The 26,419-nt window shown below is 45.8% G+C and overlaps 1 protein-coding gene across 3 annotated transcripts in view; it reads left to right on the forward strand.

Moving 5' to 3' along the window:
* The window catches only part of mthfd1b (methylenetetrahydrofolate dehydrogenase (NADP+ dependent) 1b), a 60,749-nt gene that overhangs the window by 22,384 nt on the left and 11,946 nt on the right, over positions 1 to 26,419 (forward strand). For all 3 annotated transcript variants that reach the window (XR_014619483.1, XR_014619484.1, XM_084310117.1), the window contains 11 exons: positions 492 to 603; positions 4,395 to 4,522; positions 5,247 to 5,344; positions 7,066 to 7,239; positions 15,828 to 15,964; positions 18,185 to 18,231; positions 21,752 to 21,859; positions 21,964 to 22,038; positions 22,166 to 22,268; positions 22,402 to 22,478; positions 22,607 to 22,747. Coding sequence is in view for 1 of the 3 variants with exons in the window: in XM_084310117.1 (XP_084166243.1) it covers positions 492 to 603; positions 4,395 to 4,522; positions 5,247 to 5,344; positions 7,066 to 7,239; positions 15,828 to 15,964; positions 18,185 to 18,231; positions 21,752 to 21,859; positions 21,964 to 22,038; positions 22,166 to 22,268; positions 22,402 to 22,478; positions 22,607 to 22,747 (1,200 nt within the window). In the remaining 2 variants the exon portion in view is untranslated. The remainder of the gene's footprint in view (positions 1 to 491; positions 604 to 4,394; positions 4,523 to 5,246; positions 5,345 to 7,065; positions 7,240 to 15,827; positions 15,965 to 18,184; positions 18,232 to 21,751; positions 21,860 to 21,963; positions 22,039 to 22,165; positions 22,269 to 22,401; positions 22,479 to 22,606; positions 22,748 to 26,419) is intronic.

Genomic DNA, 26,419 nt, shown 5'->3' on the forward strand with positions numbered 1-26,419 from the left:
TCGCTTGTTCACAACGTTCGATCCCCACCCTTCAGTTTTCCCTCCCCGTAATACGGCCAATGTGTATTACTGCGGACGACCAGCTAAACTGAAAAACAATGTGGAGAGCTGGATTCGAACATGCGAATCCTAGCGTCTCCACACTGGTGGCGAGTGCCTTGCCCACTACACCACCTAGCCGCCCTCCCTGCTCATATTCTTTCAGTCATACTCATTCACTGATATTCACACATATTGACACATTTTTGATTTTCTGTCATGTGTTGTTTGGTCACTTGGCAGAAGGCCTATTTGTGTATCGATTTGACCAGCAGTGTCTCCGTTAAGAGATGTTGAAATGTGTCGAAGGGTTCTCTGCATCGACAGATAAGGCAGTCATCGAAATATAACGTATAGTGTGTTTTGTAAGCCGATACGTCTACATCAATCTTTGAAGAAACGTCTAGTCAGCCTCCAACACGTTGACTAGTCATTAACATCTATCTGTGCAGGTGGGCAGAGCCGACATCCTGGTGGTTGGCATTGGAAAGGCGGAGATGGTGAAGGGGGAGTGGATCAAGAAGGGAGCGGTCGTCATCGACTGTGGCATCAACTACATCCCTGGTTGGTCTCCTCATTCTGTCTAGAACGTAGCGCTGCAGAGCGGGTCCATTCAGGGAGCACTTCACCAAAAAACAACAATGCTGATTTATTTTGCACATAATCTAATGGTTTTACACACATTCGTTTAGCTTGATAGTTATCGAGAGTAAATAAGTTTGTGTATGGCCACCAGTGATGTCATCGGGGACATTGAATCCAGGGCCCTGTTCCTCGTACCTGGCTAACTGAGTTAGCCGGATAATTTTCAGGATAACTTGACATAAGCCAGACCTTTCGGTTCCCCAAAGCGCGATTGTCTAAATCACTATGGCAACAGATCAGAAAGTTTGAACTTGCTCCAGCGCAGAGTTTAGTTCAGTTAGCTGGGTAAACTGGCTACGCCCTCCAAAAAAAATGCCAGCTCTCCTCACAGATCCCATTATACCATTCCGAATTATGTTTTTGTGCTTTTTTTTTGAGGGGGCTTTTGAAATGTAAAATAATAGACCTAAAATGCTGATAATAAATCATATTCAGCCTATGGATTTACTTTGTCCTAATTAATGCACGTCATATACGGTGCTCGCGAGTCGCGACACACACTATGTGGTTATTTTAATAACGGAGCATTGCAAATGTGAATCCCGCGGGGATATTTTTAATGAATGAAACCTATATCGGGCATTTGGCTCTGATTCGTTTCATATTCTCCGCTGTGGATGTATTTGCTTAGCGGAGCGTCCGGATTATGTTTCATTCAAGCTTAAATTGAAGCATCTTTATGCATGGAATTTGGATGTGAATTACGAGAATCTGAATCTGTGGATTGTTGAATTGTATCACTGTCACTCACACGTTATTGTGATATTGTAACTGGGATTAAAATGTCTGAGGAGATGCGCTGTTTGACGGATTTGATGACGTGGACGTGACTTGAGAAAAGTTGAATGAGCAAGCCTTTGACGTTTTGATGAATGAATTTGAGAAAATGCATTTATCTGTTCAAGCACTGTTATCTGATAATGAAAAGAGGGTGATGAACATGACTGGTGTCACTGATATAAACCAAAAGTTAATTAATTCAGTGCATGTATGGATGATGTCCGAAACTGATTAAAACCTGATTAATAGTGAAACTGTATAGCCTCCAAGCCTCTCTGACATGTTATTTTGGGGGTCGCACCTTGAAAACTTTGGGAACCATGTATTTATATATTACATGATACCTAAGCTCATACAGTACAGATATCCTCATAAGTATCTTAATTCGTATCAATTAGATACTCTTTGGGCTTGTTTTTATCTACTTATTCTGAAAGAGTTGAACTAATTATTTTCGCTAGCAAGATCTCATTTGATTATTCATTCCATTAAGCCTACTGCCAGCAGGCACATTGAAAGAAATATAATCTGATTGATTGGTGTAATGAGGGACTTAAAATTAGCCTATGCATTTAACTAGTCTGTGAGGCTATTGAGCCGTACTGTATTGTACCCATTCTGCAATCTGTTATAAAGTTTTCAATCAATCAATGCCGTTAGAAAATCAGGATTTCTGAGATCGACACATGCTGTCTTTTCAGGTGAGGCGGCCGCGCGCAATTATCCTGAGTATCAAGTCTGGTTCGAATGAACAAGAGTGAATCCGCCTTTGAGGAACAGAGAAAGCCTGGATTCAAACATCGGGTTAATTGAATCTGGCTAATGGGACTTTTGATCGACTTAGTTGAACCAGGTACGGGGAATAGGGCCCTGGTGTTGTCTTAATTACAGCTCAGTGAAATGATGAGGTAGCAGTTCCTATAAGACGAGGTATTGCTATTTTTCCATCTAGATCATTTCATGGAGCTGTAATTAACACAACATAAGCATTCAGTGTCCCTGATGACATCACTGGTGGCCTTATTCAAACTCAATTACTCTCAATAACTATCAACTAAATTACTGTGTGCAAAAACTGTTATGTTTGGATATGTGTGAGCAAAATAAATCAACATTGTTTTTGGTGCCCCTTCTTAACTCTTTAATTGCCAAACCCGAGATAAGTCGGGTTAACTTGACATGCGTTGGCTGCCAGACCCGAGATATCTTGGGTTTTGGTTGTTTATTCGATGTTTTTATTCATTATTCATCCAGGGACCTTGGTGTTACCATAGGGAATGAGTCTGAGATCGCCAAAGTGCAATACCGGCCGCATCCAGCTAGACGGCGGTATCGAGCACCCTTTGTAACCTTATATCTTGGTCTGTGCAACAGTCAAATGTCACCGGGTGCAGTTTTCTGGGTCGGGCCAGTCGAGCGGTTCTCCCGGTTCCATTGAAGCGCGTCAAATATCCCCGATTCATATGTTGTGGTGGGTTATGCCGTGGACCAAATGGACATCGGATGTACCAGATGGCGATCAAACAATTGGAATATAATTTTTGGAATACTCGTGCAATGCTTTTATACCGATCGGGCTGATAAGCATTCTTAGTGTTCAATCAAATAATCAGAAACGACCCCCCCCCCTTTCATGCATTCATGATGGAACATAATACCTATTATATAGATTTGATTTGGGAATAGTAGCGTGTTGCCAAGAAACGGCAACGCTTATAGTAGGATTCACGTATGAGGCTATAACACAGCCTTTCGGGAATTACCCCAGACCGCTCTAAAACATACTTATATTCACCACGGTATAACACGGGAACGTATGGATGAAAACATTTATTCTTTTTCACATACTGAACGATAGATGGTTGATGTCAAATGGGCCATAGTATTGTATCCATAGCTATAATATAGAATACAGTTATAGCTCTACAAACAAGGTGACGCACTCCTATCTTTTAAAGCGTGGCATTGCTACGACGGGCCCTGTCTAATAGCTGGCACTGAATGAGTTAACCCTTTCACTGCGACATTACAGCAGGTTAACCCTTTCACTGCCACACGACAAAGGGTCACCCCTTTCACTACCACACTACAGAAGGTTAACCCTTCACTACCACTACAGACGGTTAACCTGGGTTAAATGGGGCTGGGCAATACACGGATATTTAACATTTTACTGTTTTATCAGTGTCGTATTATTTTTATTTAAACGACAATTTTGTTTTGTTTTTTTTTATCCACTTTTTCTCCCATTTTTCTATATTTTTTTCTCCCATCCCAATTTCGTATCATCCAATTCAACCCTCCCCTGTCACGAACGCTGTTTCTTGCCTCCCACAAGCCGGCTGCAATGTGGACTAAGTCATACATAGCACAAGTCCCCTCCGGTACTTGAGGTAACAGCAGTCGCATCTTTTCACCTGCGCAGCTCGATCTCTCAGTGTCGAGGAGTAACGCGTGGGAGGCTCACACTGCCCCCGACACTTCCTGATTCTACTGCGCAGGCGCACCAACCGACTTGTAGGAGTCGCTTGTTCACAACGTTCGATCCCCACCCTTCAGTTTTCCCTCCCCGTAATACGGCCAATGTGTATTACTGCGGACGACCAGCTAAACTGAAAACAATGTGGAGAGCTGGATTCGAACACGCGAATCCTAGCGTCTCCACACTGGTGGCGAGTGCCTTGCCCACTACACCACCTAGCCGCCCAACGACAATTTTTCTTATTGTCAATCGTGATATACAATTAACAAGAAAAAGTTAATATTAAGTCAGATTTCTCTCAAAATGTTAAAATAAAAATGTCTTTTCCCATATTGCCCAGCCCTAGGTTTAAAAACAAGTAGGAAGCTGCCTCCAACTCCTCCTCTATCCTTCCAGTTTTAAAGCTTCTGACAATCTTGCATTTGCTTTTCTGCATCGTCCCTGTCAGACGAGACCAGGGCCAGCGGGAAGCGTGTGGTGGGGGACGTGCACTACGCTTCAGCCGTGCAGCAGGCTGGCTTCATCACCCCTGTGCCCGGTGGGGTGGGACCCATGACTGTAGCCATGCTGATGGGGGTAAGGCTAGTTCTACCATGAGAAATCACACAAAACTACTCCAGACACACTAAAGGTTCAATGGCGATGATGGGGCTGCTCGATTATGCCAAAAAAGTTAGTTTGATTTGTTATTGAAATCATGACGACGACTGAATTTGTATTGAAGGGAGCACACCGCTGTGAAGGAAGGGTGCGCTGCATTTACAAGACAAAATGAGAGCAATGTGGCAATAATAGTTTTATCTGGATTATGATCGTTTTCATGATCGTGGAATGCCAAAATCGTAATAGAAATTGAAACTCAATTAATCGCCCAGCCCTGGGCGATTATTCTGAAAGTGTCGGGAGGTTGTTTTCATACAACAAGAGCGTTTCTGCCGCCAGCCTAATCATGGATATCCAGAGTTGCCTTTTATCGAGAGTGACATGGCACACAATGCCTCTCTGAATGAACGTGTTTTGTTTAGCGAGAGATAAGGTGCAGCGCAGCGGTAATTGCGTTCTGATTTTAAATTGAACGTTTTAAATTGAAAGGAATCTTTGATTTGATTGTTTGATTTGTCATTTATGCCAGAAAGGCATACATTCACAAAGGTTGAAAATGAAATGTAATAGTTTTTGTCTCTTGAATCATAGGATTTTGTCTTTGACTTTGTTTTTGACCCATGCAATGTAAATGTTTAATCAAAGTGCATGTGTGTGCTTGTGCGTGCATACACACACACATGTTGTTTACATGTAGAACACAGTGCTCAGTGCCGGGCGTTTCCTGGAGAGCCACCAGCCGGGGAAGTGGACCATGTCCTACACCCAGCTCAACCTCCAGAAGCCTGTGCCAAGGTTGGACCCCCCCCTCTTCATGTCCTTCATCATCCCTCCCCCTGCTTCACAGTCATGCTCTCTGTTAACGGCTCACAGGGTCCGTTGAATAGTTCAGCCGTAGATGTACTGAGGAGGGGATGCTGTTCATGGTAGAAAGCGGCACAGAATGTGGTGCTGGGAGACTTGCGTAACATTTTATAAAATTTTATTTCAAACCTTAACACATTGACCTCCACAGTAGGGGGCGCTAATACCCCATTCATTGCCAGGTCTTTATTCAATGGATATAGTTTTAGACTGTGGCATTTGCGAGTGCTTAAAATATATCTTATATTATATCTATGGGTCTAATAACGCCTTCGGGTCTCGGTGAGCTGCTTCTAGTCAACATTGCCGAGACAGATTGTTTTTTCATTTGTACATTTCCGTTTTATACCGTTTTGAATAGAGTATGGTTTGGGTGTTTTTCAGTAATTCCAGGAAAAGGCGAGAAAAATGCATTTGACTGTAATCCAGTCATCACGTTGTAATTTTTCGGCTGATTATCTAATCATCCTGAAATCAACGCTAGATTATCACTATTATGTCTCCTCGTCCATACATGAAATTACCATCGTAGCGGGGCGCCCCACCCCCACCGCAGCCAACGGTAATAAGCACATACACCTACACACAGATCGCGGTAGAAATAAATGTCAGATCAACGATCAAATTCATATATGATGTTCTTACCTTGTATCTGATGTAATGCAAAAGAGATAATCCAAATATCTTATCGCAATTCCAAATAATGCTTGTGGAGGTCCGCACCACACTACCGACCGTTTCACAATGACGGGCGGGCGGGCGGAGTTACTGATGCCATCGTTGTATAGAAGTGGCTCGCCTGAATATTTAAACCCCGCCCGCCCGGCTCAGATCGCCTCCTAAAAGACACAAGCCCATTTTCAATGAGATGCAATAGCTCCGCCTGGCAGTAGAAGGCGTTGTTGACCGTCTGCCAGCTCAGACCAGGTCTGAAGACTATACCAGAGGCTGCGGCTAGGAATTATGAATAGATATAGCGAATAAACGATATAACCATCCCAAAAACGAGTAAACTCGTTGTTGGCGCTATTCGATTGGCGGCCAATAACGAGTAAACTGTTGGCGGCCATTGTGTTATTTTCACCTCATGAGACTGAGGTTACCCCCATTTATAGTGACGACGAGCTTACAAAGAAAATACACTTTATCAGCAAATCCATACATATAAGCACAACAAATAAGAAGAATAAACACAAAAGATCAGCTAAGCTTTACAATTTGTTCCTCACATTTGACGCATTCACTCACACATTCACACGCCGACAGCGGAGGCAACCATGCAAGGTGCCCATCGGGAGCAGTTGGGGGTTAAGTGTCTTACTCAAAGGACACTTCGACACGCTGCCCGAGAGGAGTGGGAATCGAACCGGGAACCTCCGGATTACCAGACGACTGCTCTAACTCCCGAGCCACTGTCGCGACATATAGAGATAATACTTTTTATCAAATGCAGCAAAAGAAGGAAGAACCTTCAGCTTCAGAGTCAGTTGGAGCCAGGTGTTGGAAGCATCACAGGAAAAAGCAGTGGCGGGTATCATATCTGTCTCCAGTAATAAATCTGACGGCAGAATGACTGGTTTAACATGCCATGCTGCTCTCTCCTGTTCTCAATAAGTGTGTGTGCTTGTGTGTGCGTGCGCTTTCCCCAACAGTGACATAGTGATCTCTCGCTCCTGTGTGCCCAAGTCCATTGACCGTCTTGCCAGGGAGGTGGGTCTGCTTTCCGACGAGGTGGAGCTCTACGGCGTGACCAAGGCCAAGGTCCAGCTGAGTATCATCAAACGCCTGCAGTCCCAGCCTGACGGCAAATACGTAGTGGTCACTGGGTATGTTTGGTCTTTTTTAGTCTGTTTTTAGTTATGCTTCCCCCCCCCCCATGCTGAATATTGTTATAACCATGAATGTTAATAAACACGTCTCTGGTAAGCATTAATAGCGTCAAATAGCTCCTTCTGCATGATTGCATGTAGGAAACACAATTGTTGTGAAGGGCCAGATTAAACCGAATATATATATTTATTTATATATATATATTTAATTGTATTTGTATATTCTCTAATATTCCCTGATATCCCTTGTATATTCCTTGTACAATATGCATTGAATATCCATTCTAGCCTACTGAACATCCCATAATAGTCTCCATTCTACTATTGGTCGAGACCTTGGTGCCAGGCTGCCATACCCCTCAGACCCAGTTCAAACGTACCGCTCGACATGTACGAACAAGTCCTAGTTCCGCGTAGGAATTTGGCTACCGCACCACTAATGGGACTATTTGTTCATAGTGCGTATATATACTGCGCTACTAAAGTAGGACTTTCTTTTCAGTCCAGTTTCTTACCCTCCAATAGAGTCACAGACGTAAAGCCTCCCCGCGACGCCACGTGTGGGAGTAAGGCCAAGTTCGCCTACCATCGGTATTGAGACATCGTGTATATTAATATTTGAATAGTCATATTTGGCACTATATCGTCGAGTTGGACGTAGTCTATTAAGCTAATAATAGTCTATATAGTGCTTCGTGCGGTGAGAATACTACCGTAGTCAGTACCCCATCGTTTCGGGCAGAGAACTGGCTGCTTACCCAGGGTGGTTGACCCTATGTGAAGCTGCACCCGAGGAGCCCCAGAGCCGACGAGCGAGTGGACCTGTATACCGGATTATTCTACCGACGACAGCCCGCCTTCCCAGGCACGGATTATGCTTTGGATACTTTGATTATTCCATGGATAAAGACCCCCGACACTGCCGTGTGTTGGAACCCCCCCCCCCTGGAGAGGACGCAAGGTGAGGAGACGCTCTGCAAGACGAGGTCGCTTCACGTCTCTCCCCCGTGGACCGGAGAGAGCCGGCCCACAAAGAGTCCACCTGCTTTCATCTGTGGTCCAAGGATCGCCGGCGCATTGAACGGCACTACAGTGGGTTCACCTGGGATACCCTTGGCCGGACGAGGCAGCCGGATTCTACCCCCCCCCCCCTCCTACTCCTGTCGGCTTACAAGCGACCGGATTAACCCCCTCTAGTGTATCTAGTATAATCATTAAAGTATCATTGCTGTTATTCCTTAACTATTCCAGGTCGTATATTTACCACCTGCGCAGATTGGACATTCTCTATTGATATACCGACGAATACTCCTTGCCATAAAAGTGCATACTATTTCAATTCATAAATGTAATTAAGTGATTAAGTGCTTATTCTACACACCATCGCTGTGTAGGAAATAAAGACCTGTTTCTAATTCGTACATTTGTGTTGGATCCGTTTCATCTACGTGAGAGTGTTCATGATAATATATTTATGCCGTGTACTGGGTGGCCGAATATTAAGTACAAAGGTAGTGGTAGTAAGTATCATATCTAGTAATACAGTCAGGGAATTGTACCCCTCAGTTACAATTGGTCCTTCGAGCCGGAGGGTAATCAGTGTAATATTAATATAGTGTTATTAATATTGAAATGGCCTATGATGAACACTCCACGAAACGATCCTCCTAACCAACGCCCGCAGCCCGAACGACGGCTCCCTCAGTACTTAGAGGCTTACGCTGTCAGTCAACAACCTAGTCTTCTACTAACAGTAAACGCGGTAAAACTAGAAAGTAAAAGTATGTCTAACCCCAACGCCCAGACTACCCCGACCATAGAGGCCCCTACGGGTTCTAATGTAACTGACCAAGTTCACGGTGGGGACCAGTGGGAACCAGACATGACTTCACACCCCGCCAGTACTGAAGAAGTAGTCCCCGATGAGTCCCGGGAGGAATACAACGCTACCGAGAGAGAACTCGGCACGGAAGAAGACGGGGAGAGCACCGTGGAGATAGAGCTCCAAGGCTCCGCAAGGAGTACCCCGAGGGAAGGCTCCCCTATACAACCGCCTTCTCCCAGCGAGGCAGAGAGGACCCTACAGCAGGCCTTCCTCATCAGCCTGAACGCCGCTGCTGAACGCGACCGACTGCAGATCCAGCAGCGGAGCGAAGAAGAGCATATACGTCTAGAAATAAGACGCATTCAGAGAGAAGAGAATGTGGCCCGAGACCGAGCAGACAGCCAGCGAGCAGCTGCTGGTGCTCTACGGGACGCAGAGCGCGACAGACAGCAAGCGCACCTAATAGAACAGCTGATCAGACGGACAACACCCTCTCCCTCCGCCAGAGGCTCCAGGAACTCGTCTAGACACACCTCCAGGGCGGCATCCCCTAGCCGAGTAAACAACCCTGAACTTGACCAACAGACGAGGTCTATACCCCCCCACAGACCACCTCCCCCCACCGGTCCAAGCGAGACCTAGCAACCGGGAAGGAGCAGCATATCCTGTGGAGAGGCTAAACCAGAGACTACAAGCACTGGATGACCTAACTGAAGACGAAGAGGAAGAGGAGGAGAACCACGCCCGACGACAGCACAGTACTCTACCGGACCAGGAGGTCCGGTACAGCCCAGGCTATACTCCCGCGGAGCTGCGCTACAGACCCCCGACTCTATACACGGGTGAGCACGACGCACGACCCGCACCGAGGAACAGCACCTGGACAAGCGGGCCATGGTACACTGCCGGTACCAGCCCATACCAAGGAGCGGGAGGAGACTCGCCTAGGAGGCCTCTCCCCCAACGCTCGCCTATGTATCCACAGTCAGCGTCATACATTGGCACGCCTATGGTACCCGACTTCACCCAAGAGAACCGGGCCCAGTATACAGAACTCCGCATGTGTCTGGAGACCATGTTGGTGGATGTATTGGATGAACGCCACAAATACGCCATCCTACTGAAGCACTTAAAGGTACCCCGCGCACATAATATAGCGCTCGCCTACGCGACTTCCACCACCCCATACACAGCAGCGCTGGTAGCATTGGACCAGAGGTATGGGCGCATATGGGATTACGTGATCCAGGAGATCCGACACATCGACCGCTTACCCCCAGCAATAGACAATCGAGCACTGGACGACCTGTCCATCAGAGTGCAGTCCCTGGTAGGGATGTTGGGAGCGCAGAGAGAGAAGGGGAGGCATGAACTTTACGCCAACTCAAATGTGGAAAGGATCTTGGAGAAGCTGCCGCCCGCTCGACAGGAGCGTTTTAGGCGACAGAGAGACCACCGAGACCCGAATGGCCCCGAACCGAACCTCCTCGATCTAGCAGACTTCCTGGCGAGAGAAGTCAGCAGCCTACGGCTAGATACATTCGGACGGAGCACCCCTGGCTCCAGAGAAGGAACCAGACGACTAAATGATGGAAGAAGATCGGTGACTGTGATGCACCAATCGGAGTCAGTACCGAGCAGCAGGAGCCACAGTACCCCCTCCAGAACGGAGAAGTGGAAGATAGTGTGCCCCTACTGTGAGAAAGAACACTGGCTAGCGCAATGTGACTCCTTCCCCAAGCTGAACGCGGAGGAAGCAAGTCAATGGATAAAGTCCAACAAGCGCTGTTTTCGCTGTGCGCGCTCACACATGGCAGCCGAATGCCGCTTAAAGAAAGGGTGCACCAAGTGCGATGGAGCCCATCTGGACATACTTCACGACAGTAACAGACGGCGCCCTTCACCCGCACCATCCAGCAGCAAAGCGAGCGTCATGTACATCGATCCCGCCAGCAGCAGTGGAGCCCGAGTACTCCTAAAAGTAGTGCGTGTGACACTAAGCTACCAGAATAAAGTCCTGGACACTTACGCCGTCCTCGATGACGGGTCAGAGAAGACCCTGCTGCTCGCCTCCGCTGCGGCCCAGCTAGGGCTGCGGGGAAGCGAAACCCAAATGACAATTCGGACAATAAGACGAGATTTGAAGACGATAAAGGGCGAGAATGTCTCATTCTCTATCGCAGCAAGCGGCCAGCCTGAGCGACGGTACCAGATTGCAGACGCTTTCACCAGCCAAGAAATAGGACTGTCGCGGTACACATACCCCGTCGCCAAGCTGATGGAGAAATATGCACATCTGCGCAAGTTACCGATCCCGCTCATAGACAATGCTATGCCGACCCTGTTGATAGGCTCCGACCATGCAGACCTCATTGTCCCGATAGACCGGGTTCATACCGGACCCCGAGGCTGCCCTGCAGCAGTCGAGACCCGTTTGGGATGGACTCTCCAAGGCCCGCTCGCCAAATCTCTCAACCGAAGTACAGCCACTAGATGTCTCCACTCCCGAGTCACAGAGGGAGAAACCGCACTCCTGCAACACGTAGAGCGGCTATGGACCTTGGAACAAATGCCCTTTAAGAACGGAAAGAAAGACATTCGCTCTAAAGATGACATTTACGCAATTCACCTCCTCGAGACAGGGACCAGGAGAGTCCCGGTCAACGGCGTGTTGAGATACGCCACGCCACTCCTGCGGCGAGAAGGAATGCCTACTTTCCACGCCAAGACAGACGCCACAGAACGGTACCTGCTGAACACGGAGCGGCGCTTAGCCAAGAACCCCGCCCAAGAGAGTGTATACCGCGCTGAGATTGAGAAGCTCATCACAGCGGGACACGTCACAAAGATGGACATTAAAGAGGCTGACCAGACCACTGAATCGTGGTACGTGCCCCACCACAAGGTCCATCACAACGGTAAAGACCGCATAGTATTTAACTGCAGCTACCAGATCGGATCCCAAAATCTGAATAAAGAGTTACTGCCCGGTCCCACACTCGGCCCCTCCCTACTCGGCGTTCTACTCCGCTTCCGCCAGGAAAAGGTGGCCATCAGCGGGGACATTAAAGGAATGTTCCTGCAGGTGAGATTAGTAGAGGCGGACAAGCCCCTGTTACGGTTCCTATGGAGAGAGAAGCCAGGAGATGAGCACCCAGCCATCTACCAATGGGAAGTCCTCCCCTTCGGAACGACGTGCAGCCCCTGCTGTGCGACATTTGCACTACAGAAACATGTAGCAGAGGACCCAGCAGCGGACGAAGAGGTCCGACACAGCGTAAAGAACAGCTTCTACGTAGACAACTGTCTACAAAGCCTTTCAACCCAGGAAGAAGCCGAGGCTCTCCTGATTAAACTCCGCGCCTCATTGATCAAAGGCGGCTTTGATCTCAGGCAGTGGGCCAGCAGCGATCCGCAAGTACTGCGCAGCCTCTCCTCCGAGGACAAGGCAGCCAGCAGCGAGACCTGGATGGCTACAATCCCGGGAGAAGCCCAGGAGATGACCCTGGGATTGGTGTGGCGATTCAAAACAGATTCGCTTCACTACAGACACAAGCCCCTGACTACGGAGCAGGGAAGGCCGGCGGCGGCGCCGACCACCAGACGGAGTGTGTACACAACACTCGCCCGACAATATGACCCGCTAGGATGTATTCTACCGTACACCACCAGGGCAAAAATGATTGTACGAGCATTGTGGGACAAGGACCAGGGCTGGGACGACCCCATTCCCGCACACCTTGCATCCACCTGGAGAGAGATGGAGCTCCACTCACTCCCAGGCGTTAATATGCGCCGAAGCTACTTCCCACCCACGGTGAGGCCAGAGACATGTAAAATGGACTTACACGTCTTCAGTGACGCCTCAGAGGTCGCATACGGATCAGTAGCCTACTTGCGGGCCCAAGACCAGGGGGGAGAGATCTACACAGCATTTGTCCTCGCCCGCTCGAGAATAGCCCCACGCAAGCAACAATCTATCCCACGTCTAGAGCTCTGCGCAGCCCTAGCCGGAGCGCACCTAGCCACGCTCATCCAACGTGAGCTCACCATACCGGTGTCTAGAACAATCCTGTGGTCAGATTCCACGACGGTACTCGCCTGGATCAAATCGGACTCATGCAAGTACAAAGTCTTCGTGGGAGTCAGAGTCACTGAGATTCAAGACTTAACCGAAGAGTTAACCGGAGAAACAGAGTGGCGCTACGTTGATACAAAACAGAACCCAGCTGACGTCATCACCCGGGGGATGCCCCTGGATGACCTCACCCGTCGCAATGTCTACAGTGACGGCCCCGCATTCCTAAGACTCCCGGAAGGACAGTGGCCCATGCCTATCCCGAGGGAAGCAAGTCCAGAGGAGGTGGAAATTAAGAAGTCTGTGTTCTGTGGATTGAGCACCGTAGCCTCCACCGACCCTAACATAGACGATTGCACGTCCATAGAGAGTGCACAACAAAGAACATTCCTGCGGTACCACCCGGAGTGCAAGTCCCCCGCTGATATGTCAGCAGCTAACTACGAGGAAGCAGAATTGCTTCTACTGCAGCGAGCCCAGAGAGACTCGTTCCCCGATGAATTGGCCTGTCTACAGGGAGGAAAGCCCGTCCCATCCGACAGCAGATTAATTCATCTGGCCCCCGAGAGCGACGCTCATACCCTCATCAGAGTGGGTGGTCGCCTACGCAGAGCCCCCAATCTACCGGATGACATTAAACACTACCTACCGTCTCTACAGACCCGCCAGAAGTGGGTAAAGGAGAGAGACAATTTGACAGAAGGAACAGTCGTCATGATTATTGATCAATCACTGCCCAGAGCTAGGTGGCCGGCCGGCCGCGTAAGCAAAGTGATCACCGGTGCCGACGGCAAGGTCCGAGCAGCTGAAGTGCTCGTCCAGGGTCGCACTTACACCCGTCCCGTGGCAAGGCTCATAGAACTGCCTCGACTCCCAGACACAATCGATGATGACCATGACCCTACAACCCTATGACTTTGTGAAGTTGACTGACCCCTACAGCAAACCCTTATGTGTAAATAGACAACGCGATTAATCTGTCTCTGTTTAACTGATTAGGTCTGGGACCTATTCAGGGGGTGGCTGTTGTGAAGGGCCAGATTAAACCGAATATATATATTTATTTATATATATATATTTAATTGTATTTGTATATTCTCTAATATTCCCTGATATCCCTTGTATATTCCTTGTACAATATGCATTGAATATCCATTCTAGCCTACTGAACATCCCATAATAGTCTCCATTCTACTATTGGTCGAGACCTTGGTGCCAGGCTGCCATACCCCTCAGACCCAGTTCAAACGTACCGCTCGACTTGTACGAACAAGTCCTAGTTCCGCGTAGGAATTTGGCTACCGCACCACTAATGGGACTATTTGTTCATAGTGCGTATATATACTGCGCTACTAAAGTAGGACTTTCTTTTCAGTCCAGTTTCTTACCCTCCAATAGAGTCACAGACGTAAAGCCTCCCCGCGACGCCACGTGTGGGAGTAAGGCCAAGTTCGCCTACCATCGGTATTGAGACATCGTGTATATTAATATTTGAATAGTCATATTTGGCACTATATCGTCGAGTTGGACGTAGTCTATTAAGCTAATAATAGTCTGTTAATATATAGTGCTTCGTGCGGTGAGAATACTACCGTAGTCAGTACCCCATCGTTTCGGGCAGAGAACTGGCTGCTTACCCAGGGTGGTTGACCCTATGTGAAGCTGCACCCGAGGAGCCCCAGAGCCGACGAGCGAGTGGACCTGTATACCGGATTATTCTACCGACGACAGCCCGCCTTCCCAGGCACGGATTATGCTTTGGATACTTTGATTATTCCATGGATAAAGACCCCCGACACTGCCGTGTGTTGGAACCCCCCCCCCCTGGAGAGGACGCAAGGTGAGGAGACGCTCTGCAAGACGAGGTCGCTTCACGTCTCTCCCCCGTGGACCGGAGAGAGCCGGCCCACAAAGAGTCCACCTGCTTTCATCTGTGGTCCAAGGATCGCCGGCGCATTGAACGGCACTACAGTGGGTTCACCTGGGATACCCTTGGCCGGACGAGGCAGCCGGATTCTACCCCCCCCCCCCTCCTACTCCTGTCGGCTTACAAGCGACCGGATTAACCCCCTCTAGTGTATCTAGTATAATCATTAAAGTATCATTGCTGTTATTCCTTAACTATTCCAGGTCGTATATTTACCACCTGCGCCTTCAGAGATTGGACATTCTCTATTGATATACCGACGAATACTCCTTGCCATAAAAGTGCATACTATTTCAATTCATAAATGTAATTAAGTGATTAAGTGCTTATTCTACACACCATCGCTGTGTAGGAAATAAAGACCTGTTTCTAATTCGTACATTTGTGTTGGATCCGTTTCATCTACGTGAGAGTGTTCATGATAATATATTTATGCCGTGTACTGGGTGGCCGAATATTAAGTACAAAGGTAGTGGTAGTAAGTATCATATCTAGTAATACAGTCAGGGAATTGTACCCCTCAGTTACAACAATCTTATAGATGCGTTGTTTTAAATGAACTAATAGTCGTGGATTCCATGTTATCTTTTTATAAATTAGTTAAATTGATAAAACATTTGCATAAATTAATCAGTTATGCAGTATTAGAGCAGCAAGTGTGACAAGTGCTGTTGTCGATGATATTGACCTATCTCAAACCTGCCCTCTTTTCTTGATCCTCCTATCACAACTGTTGCTTTGCTCCTTGTCTGTAGCATCACGCCCACCCCACTGGGGGAGGGCAAGAGCACCACCACCATCGGCCTGGTCCAGGCCCTGGGCGCCCACATGAAGCTCAATGTCTTTGCCTGCGTCCGACAGCCTTCCCAGGGACCCACTTTTGGCATCAAAGGTCAGCACAGAAGATGATGTAACTCTCTTTAAATGGATTAAACATGTAACCCTCTTAATTATGGGTGGGATGATATGGATATTTGGCCCTTGATAACGATTATATCACAATACATGTTATCTGTGATAATCAATAATATTGCAAGAAATGTAATTACCGTAATTCCTCTAATAGTAACCCCGGCTTGTATTTGTTTCAACTGTAGCGGGTACCAGGCTTGTATTAGGAGGAGGCCTGTATAAGAGGGAGGCCTATATTTCAAATTTTCAAACGGATCATAATGAATAAATCAACATTTTGTGTCAGTTTGAACCCAGTAAAATGTACTGGGTTCATTTATTGAAACCAAGTACTGTATGAAATAGTAAACAGTGCAATTACAGGTGGTCACTGGTCATTTCTTTTTTTTTTTTTTTTTATTTGTCTTTTTCCCCCTCCATTTTCCTCCGATTTTCTCCCATCCCAATGTTAGTCGTATGCCAATTCCCAGTCCCTTCCTGGTCGCTGCGCTTTACCCCCCACAGTCAGATCATTTGGGAGAGTGGAGGCTACCACGTGCTTCCTCCGACACACGTCCAGCCAATCACCGCTTCTTTTCACCCGGCAGCGCGGATTCTCATTGAGAGGGCGTAGCGTGTGGGAGGACCACACTATCCCCCTCACGTCCAATCCGCGCTTAGCAGGCGCCCCGACCGAACTGTAGGAGTCGCTGTTTACAACGACCCGGACCCACCCCGCCAGCTTCTCCCACCCTCTGATACAGCCAATTGTATCAGTGCAGACGGCCAGCCAAGCTGGTGACAACCCCGGAGCTGTGAGCTGGATTCGAACAGGCGAACCAAGCTCACAGCTCCGGGGCTGGTGACGAACGCAATCTCCGCTCGACCACCTAACCGCCCGGTCACTGGTCATTTCAACGTTTTCAAAGTGAAATCAAGTAACTAGCTCAGTATGCAGCTCAGTATATTAGTAACCCGGCTTGTATTAGGAGGCCGGCTTATAATTGCTTAGCTCAAGAGCGCACCCGGCCATTAATAGAGACCCGGCTTGTATTTGAGACCCGGTTACTATTAGAGGAATTACGGTACCGTATGATATATCTCGATATCTGTAACTGAAAAAGAAAAAAATCAAAAAGCAGGAATTTTGTATGTATTCTTTCACAGAATTGACATGAAAGCGTATCTTATTATTTAGCGTGCATCACAAACTGGCCAATTGTACATTAAATATTGTACAACAAATTGCATAGTGCCTCTTTAACACACACTGACCACAACTTGATTATTATTAACTATTATTTATGTCCCCAATGGAAAACTTTGTTAACATCTGGGGTGACAGTGGCTCAGGAGGTAGAGTGGTCGTCTGGTAGTCGGAAGGTTCCCGGTTCGATTCCCACTCCTCCCGGGCAGCGTGTCAATGTGTGCTTGAGCAAGACACTTTACCCCTAATTGCTCCCGATGAGCAGGTTGGCACCTTGCATGGTTGCCTTCGCCGTCGGTGTGTGAATGTGTGACTGAATGGGTGAATGTGAGGAACAAAATTGTAAAGCGCTTTGGCTAAAAGCCCTATATAAATGCACCATTTACCATTTGCAATAATAAAAAATAAAAAAATACATATATATATAATATGTTTGATCTAATACGATAACGTTTTCAGTCTGTTCACCTCATTCCAAAAATCTGTATTGCAGTAAAATGGTATTGTAATATATCAATGCTAAGGCATAGTTTTTCAGTTTTTCTAATTATGTGTAATATATATGAAATGGTAAATGGCTGCATTTATATCAAAAACGCTTTACAATTTGTTCCTCACATTTTTACCCATTCACTTACACGTTCACACACCCGACGGCGGGGGCAACCATGCAAGGTGCCAACCTGCTCATGGGGAGCAATTAGGGGTTAAGTGTCTTGCTCAAGGACATTTCGACACGCTGCCCGGGAATCGAATCGGGAACCTCCGGATTACCAGACGACTGCTCTACCTCCCGAGCCACTGTCACCCCACATCAGTGCTAAGGCATACTTTTTAGTTTTTTTAAATGATTTAATATGTAATATATCGATGCTAAGGCATCCTTTTTTTTTAATCTTTATTTTAATGATTTAATATGCAATATATCAATGCTAAGGCATCGTTAAAAGAAATAAAAATGTATGATTTAATATGCATTATATCAGTGCTAAGGCGTTTCTTTTCCGTATACAGGCGGTGCTGCAGGAGGCGGATACTCCCAAGTCATTCCCATGGAGGAGGTGCTGTGCTGCTCTCTTTTCACTCCCAAACTGTTAGTTTATATGAGCACACAAAGCTCTCTTTTAAAGGGGACATATTACGTAAAGTGGGTGTTGCCTAGTCTTTGTATGGATGTGGTCCGACATGTTATTGAGGTACTCTTTGCCATTCCACCAGGGTTTTGAAGTCTTCACACCTAAAACATCTGTTCAGAATTATTGCTCGTTGTGACGTCACAGGGGGGACACAAGCAATAAATTGGCTTTAACACATTGGTCGCCATAAACGAGTTACGCCGTTTTTGGCCGCCATGCGCTGAACGGCAACAACGGCGTAAGCCGTTTTTAAAATCAATATTTCACTTTTTTCGCCATGGCATTCATAATTCATCCAGCGAACCTCCGACCCTGCAGCGGGACCCTGAATGAGATTGCAACGCCTCAATACCGCCGCCTGGTGGATGGTCGGGCGTGTTACACTCTCAAAACCGGACGTTGTGATCGGTGCGTCGAGGAAATCCCTCCGGCAGTAATATCTTACTACGGGACTACAGACAAACACTGGCGTGCATATGGATCGCTTCCATAACGCAATAATCGATATGATTTTGGCGTTTATTGCGCCATACAAACCGGAAATGGATCTAGGCGATCGGCGTCAAATAATTGGGATCTTTTTCTTCCAGTCTCATCGGCGAACGGTAAGAGGACAGTAACGTTATTTTCAGCCCGATTGTGCGTTTCTTTGTTTTCAAACAGTCTGATCAATATATCAGCCCATACTACATAAAGCCGTTACTGACGATAAAGGAATTATAGACGACCCCCGCCCCCCCTTTCCTCCACGCATGATGAAGCATAATGTATACCGATCATATACATTTGAATTTTTTTAATATAGCGTGTATAGGAAAGAAACGGCAATCGATAATCTATCATATGCGTTTGGGCCTATAACTAGCGTTTTTGGAATTACAGCAGAAAAGCTTATAAACATACTTATATTCAAGACGGTATTAACACAACAATGTATGAATGAAAAAATATAACATTCCCACATCCGGAACGATAGATAATCGATGTTGAATGGGCCATAGTAATGCAGATATAGCAATAAAATTAAAAAAGTTATAGCTCTGCAAAGAAGGTAAACATCTCCATAGGCTTTCAACGGTGGCAGACTGGCTATATTGATGGATATAACCCATGGCAACTAATGTGTTAATCAATCAATTTACTGTGCCTACCTAATGTACTGACCAGTTTGTAAAGGTTTTTTACTCTTTGGTGTGGGGTGCAGTGTTGTGTTGCTACTGCCACCAAAAACACTGTGTTCAACACAAGGGAAGAAAGGAAAATAAATAAAGTTAGATTTAGTCTAGTTTCTTTTAAATAAAGTTTAGATTTGGTCTAGTTTCTTTAAATACAGTTCGATTTAGTCTAGTTTCTTTAAATAAAGTTAGATTTAGTGTAGTTTCCTTGCAAAAAAAAACAGAACAAACATGTTCCACAGATTCAATGAATTTGTACAAAACCGCATGATATTTCCCCTTTTAAGCCCAATCGGCGGTATCGGACCGAGATTTATTTCACGTCACAAATGGATCAATACAGTCTGTATTAAGTGATTGATTGATTGAAAATTGTATGAACGGATTGCAGAATGGGTACAATACAGTACAGCTCAATACACACTATTGTTAAGGGGATGCAGACCAGAGAAAGACTTTCGTCTTGTTTACATCAGGGTCCCCCATTTTCAATTCATCATAACATAAATATGACATACATGACATACCCCTAATTGCTCCCGTTGTTCTCCCGTAATGTTGTGTTTCTTTTTCAAATGTAGCCAAGAGTAAAGACCCTAACCCTATCAGAACAGCAGTCAAAGTGTATATTTTCAGCACTACATTTAGCAATGATTTTATTTATTTTTTTAGATATTTATTTTTAGCATTTATTGCTTTTCATGGTCAGACATGACCGACAGAGGAGGAGAGGATGAACGGGAGAAGAGGCGGGGAAGACATGCAACAAATATCACCGGGAGCGGGAGGCGAACCCGGGACGGCCGCGTAGGTGTGCGAGGCACTATGCGGTGCACCACAATCGTGATTATATCTCATGGGTCGAACAAACCTGAATGTTATTGTCATAATATACAAATATATGGTTTCTTTACCTTTCTGTGAACGTCTAAAAAATGGCGGCGCTATGGACATTATACAAAAGTAACTGTACTTACAGTAGATTTCATTCACAGTCTTTGTTGCACTGTAACGGGCGCCTGGTGGTATTAAATCCACATTTAACTCTGCCATTGGAAAGAGGAGATTTGGCCCATGTATGACTTGGCCATAATAAGGTCATTTATAGGCCTGATATTCTATATCCTATATTCATATTTAAAATTGCATGTGTCCGGATGGCAAAATTCAGTACTGTATCTACAAAAACCCATATAAATCATCTGCCCTTTGTTCATTTGCATAGATTTTTTTTAGTAAACTTGATCTCAAGAAGGTGCTGAATGAGTGAATTCTTCACTTTTGGTCAATGTTAGCATGGTGTTATTCACTGTCAAAGATGAAAAAATAATAACTAATAATAATTTATATTCTACTTTGGTTCATTACAATTTACTCAAGCATAGTAACAGACACAATATTGCTTACACTGGGAATACATTCCCTGAGGTCCATATATGTCCCTCCCTAGATACCAAGAACATGCAAATGGTCCTTGTAATAATAATAATTTCATAAATGTATATAGCGCTTAACAGAGGAGGGGGGCAAACTAAGGGGAAGGAAATTGGAGGAACAATTGGGTAAAAGAGGGGAAGTCAGGCAGAGTCATTGATAAAGTTGGTGAAGAGGTAAGATTTGAGTTGTGATTTTAATGAGTCCAGGGATGTAGCATTACGGATGTTGGAGGGAGGGAATTCCAGAGGGTGGGTGTGGCAACAGAGAATGCTCTGGGAGGTTGGTGGTGGGGATGGAGAGGAGACCAGAGTTGGAGGACCACAGCCTCCGGGGTGGGATGTAGAGATGGAGGTCAGCTAGCTACCGGGGGGGAAAGGGAGAGAAGGGATAGAAGTGCTTGTATTATACTGTGTAGTCTGTATATGATTTGAGTGCAATTCTTTTAAGTGCAACTTTTAATCTTGTGCATTGTATTAATCTGTATATGCTACATATTATGCTATAGCTATAGTCTGTATATAAGCCTGTGTGTTGTCCTGTCCGAATGGGAGTTGTCGTATGTCCATGCGCTGGCGTGCATATAACAGTCTGGTGTGTATTTACATACCTTGTGTCATCTATGTACATTTGCGAATAAATGCGATTCTGATTCTGAGCCTCTCATTAGCATTTTTTAGCAATGCTAGTGTAAATACAACCTGGTATGAAACCATTACTCAAACTCAATTAATCAAAACACACGGTGAGGAAAGGTTTCACCGCCGGGGACTTGGTTTAGCAATCAATACAAACGGGCTTCTCTCATATCCCTAATGGATCTGTTGTCGTTCCAGTTTAACCTCCATCTCACCGGGGACATCCACGCCATCACAGCTGCCAACAACCTGGTGGCCGCCGCCGTCGACGCCCGCATGTTCCACGAGGCCACTCAGACTGACAAGGTCCATAACGCTTCCCCCTGTCTCCAAAACGCCATCGCCCAGATTTCACCGCTCCAGTCAGGTGGTGGATTGTGACTTGTGTCTTTCTCCGTCTCTGCCCGCAGGCTCTGTACAATCGACTGGTCCCGCTCAGTGGAGGCCAGAGGCAGTTCTCCCCCATCCAGGTCAACCGATTGAAAGTAAACAAAAACGGCTCTTAAAGAACTCTTTACATTCTATTTCGTCTCGTTCAGCCACACGGGGCAGATCATCTGTTCAGGGTTTCCTTGCTAGAGAGTCTGTTTTCTCTCCTGTAATGATGTGTAGAAACTGGGCATTGCGAAGACGGACCCCGCCACACTGACCGAGGAGGAGATAACCCGCTTCGCCCGCCTCGACATCGACCCTGCCGCCGTCACCTGGCATAGAGGTACCCCACTATGAACCCAGTCCTGTGTGTGTAATGTATTATTTACTTCAGTAGATCTATAACACATCGCTAGATGTTAACATCACGCAGTATGTAGCCATGGTGAAATGTATGTCTCTGTGCTTCATTCCAGTGCTGGACACGAACGACCGCTTCCTGAGGAAGATCACAGTTGGCCAGGCGCCGACCGAGAAGGGACACACTAGAGAGGTAGGTGAAGTTAGTTTAGTTATTCAGTTGAAGGACCGTTTCAATTCTTTATCCAGCTCACTGTTGAATGAATGTACTTGAGTCTCAAGTCTACCATGTTAATATCGATGTGTAACACCCCCTCTCAGGCCCAGTTTGAGATCACAGTGGCCAGTGAAATTATGGCGGTCCTGGCCCTCACCAGCAGCCTGAAGGACATGCGGCAGCGCCTGGCCAAGATGGTGGTGGCAACCAGCCGCAGCGGGCAACCAGTCACCACAGAGGACCTGGTCAGTGGCCTGTACACCTCCTCCACCCCCCTACATATGGTCCATGTGTAACACACTGGCTATCCACAAAGGACATTGCGCAGATGAGATACTAGAGCAGACACGCCCATATGTGTGCAGTTTTCTCCTGATCTGCTCCAGCGCAGTTGGCTCATGGAGCAGTCTGCACCTGACAGCGCTGTTGGCAGATATCAGGAAGGGGGGAAATAAACCCGAAATGAGCCATAGACATAACAGTATTTTTCACCATTAGTATTCCGTTCATTTCGTATTTTATTTCGTTTACTTCGTAATGTATAGAGCTTGCTTAATTTGTATTTTCATGACCCATGACATTGCATCCATTGTTTTTGTCACTATCTTTCATCATTTGTGTTGCTTAATATAGCCTACATAAACAAATCTGTCTATTTACCGATTTATCCCATCAATCGACAATCATGACGTTGCATTACTGCTGATCAGCACGCCTATCGGGTTAACTGGTGAAAAGAAAAGTTTACCTGGTAACGTTAGCAGGCTATAATCTCCAGAGCATTTTGGCCATTCGAGACCGTTTTCAAATGTCCAATCTAACGAATTGTGTTTGCTCATAAAATGCTTAAAATGTTAACTCATTCAGCGCCAGGGGTTGCTGTCTACCTTCTGGCTAGAACGCCATCGCTTTAATCAATGGGGAGAAATTTGCCAGTGCTTAAAATATATCTTCTATTATAGCTATGGGTCTAATAACACCGTTGATTGTCAGTGAGTTGCTTCTGGTCAACATGCAATAAAACAGATTGTTTTTTCATCCGTACATTTCCGTTTTATACCGTTTTGAATATGAGTATAGTTTTGGTGATTCTTAGTAATTCCAGGAAAAGACGCGATAATAGCGTTTTAGTGGAATCCAGTTATCACGTTGTAATTTTTCGCCTGATTATCGAATCTTCCTGAAATCAACGCTAGATTATCATTATTATGCCTCCTCGTGCATACATGAAATGGGGCTTGTAGCGGGGTGCTCGCCCCCCCCCCCCCACCGCAGCCAACGGTAAAAAGCACAACACAGTCCACACACACAGCTTCGATCGCGGGAGAAAGAAATATCAGATCAACGCAAGATTTGATATATAGTGTTCTTACCTTGTCTCCGATGTAATGCAAAAAAATTATCCAATTATCTGATCGCCATTCCAAATACTGCTCACGGAGGTCCGTTTCACGTTGTCCGGCATTGCATATGAAGGGGGGCGGGGGCAGCCTCGCAGATGTATCGTTGTAAACACTCGTCCTGCCGGAGTATTTAAACCCCGCCCGCACGGCTCAGATCGGCCCAGAAAAGAAATTACATAATTTCTAATGCAATACCGGCTGGAAGGCGTAGGTGGCGGTATTTGCCCTTTTGCGAGCTCAGACCCATTCCCAATGATAACATCAGGCTAGCCCCTTTCGTGACTGCGGTGCTGGGGCTCTACCGCAGTCACTCTCAGGTAGACCGCGACCAGTTTAAAAAGAAACTACCAAGCGTGATCGGGGGGCTCGGGGTGTGTCAAAAATATATCAGATATGAATTTCAAAGATACCCAGCGTACAATATGGGTTTAACACAGCTTTACAGTGGGGTCTGGAGGCTCGGAGTTGCTAATAAAAGTTACTCCACGAGTGTTACTTACAGAGCGAGCCGTGTATTTCCGCCATTGGTGTCACCGCGCATGCGCACCAGGCAGCCAAATGCCTGGTGCGCATGCGCGGTGACACCAATGGCGGAAATACACGGCTCGCGTGTACATGCACACGTTCAAACGCACACACACTAATAAGTAGGGATGCTCGATATTGGCTTTTTTACCGATATTCCGATATTGTCCAACTCTTAATTTCGATACCGATACCGATACCAACCGATACCGATATATGCAGGGTTTCCCCCCAAAAAAACTGAATAATTTTAGGTAATTAATAATTTCACTGGATGCATTCAAAAGGCTTTCTAAATGTAAGCATTATCTGTGCAAAATATGATAATTAAAAAAGTAAAAATTAACATTACATATCTCTTGTTGTTGAATTAAACCAACATGCATACTTTTGACAATAAATAAAATAAGAATTGGTTCTTACTTGCTTGCCTGGGTAAATAAAGGTTAAATAAATGTAAAAATAAAAAAAAAATTCGATACCGATATTTTCCGATATCACATTTTACTGCCGATATCGGCCGATAATATCGGTCGGCCGATAATATCGGACATCCCTACTAATAAGCATTGGAGGCTTTTAACCAGGGCCAGACTGGGGAAATCATTCAGGCCAGATAATATAGTGCAAAATATAGCCCCAGTCAGGCCACTTTTTAAGCAGGGGGTCTGGGGGTCCCCCACCAGGACATTTTTTGTTACAAAGACTTCATTTCCTGCATTCTGGTGCAGGCTTTTTTTTATTTGTACCCTTTAAATGCCAGTGTTTGTGATGGCATCACAAATTAGTGTTAAAAAACAGGCTAGCATATGTATGATTAGCAACAACACTGATTTAGATGGATTTTCAGTTTTTTTGTAATGTCAGATTGAATTTTTTTTTGTAATGTCAGATTGAAAATAATACAATCTTTTATTCAACTTCAGCCCTGATCATACCACCACATATTAATTTTATAATTCTAACCCTTTAAATGCCAGTGTGTGTGATGGCATATATTTGCAATATATCAAATGCAAAGTAGATTTTTCTGGGGGGGATTATTACAGGCTAGCATGTGTCAATGATTAGCAACAACAGATTTTTGTAAGGGTCCCGCCTCCACCAATCACATGCGGCTCCTTTTGTGTGTGTGTGTGTGTGTGTGTGAGAGCAAGAGAGAGAGATAGTTCTCCAACTTGTGTGAGTTGCAGTGATCTCCTGGTTGTTCACCACCTAGGTTATTCTAACTATTGCGCTGCTGCAACTAGAAACACTGTCCTAGCCTGCTTCTAAGTTCAGTGGCCTGACCGCGGTAGATAAAGGATTGCTTGAGCTGACATGTTCTAGGTAAGACTTCAGGCTATGGCCCCAGCAGTGTTTTCAGCTAATAACTATAGAGTAGAGTAGGGCTGACCCCTATTAAGCGATTAGTCGACTAATCGGTCGAAAGGAGCCGTAGTCCACTAGCCAACCTCTTAGTCGAATATAATAATTTAAAAAAAATATATATATATATTTTTATTTTATCATTTTTTCCAAAAGAAAAGAGGCCTAGAAGCGTGGCTAACGCTAATGGCACGCATACCAGAGGCTAACTGCCTACAAAAACAGGCACAGAGGCACTGAAAGAGATTTCACCCATCTAATGAACACACTAGACTAGACAAATATCAAGATGTATCCATCAGTGGACCAATTGCATGCTTTTGCAGAGGACAAGAAGCCTTCAGTCGACTCCTTCAGACATTAAGCACCCCCACAGCCCAAATGGAATGATAAAAAAAATTGTCGACTAACGGCAAATTTTGGCCAATCCTAGTCGACCATCCAAATCCTTAGTCGGGGACAGCCCTAGAGTAGAGTAGATAGATCTGCAGGCATCTGTTTGCAAAATAATTCAGACGAAAAGGAAAAAATATATATTCAAAACTCTGTAACTCTATGACAATAGCACTCAGAGTGATTCTTCTTATGCAATCGACAGCCGTTTTATGCAAAATGTGCAGG

This window comes from Notolepis coatsorum, assembly GCF_963971535.1.
Source record: "Notolepis coatsorum genome assembly, chromosome: 3".
Taxonomy (NCBI): domain Eukaryota; kingdom Metazoa; phylum Chordata; class Actinopteri; order Aulopiformes; family Paralepididae; genus Notolepis; species Notolepis coatsorum.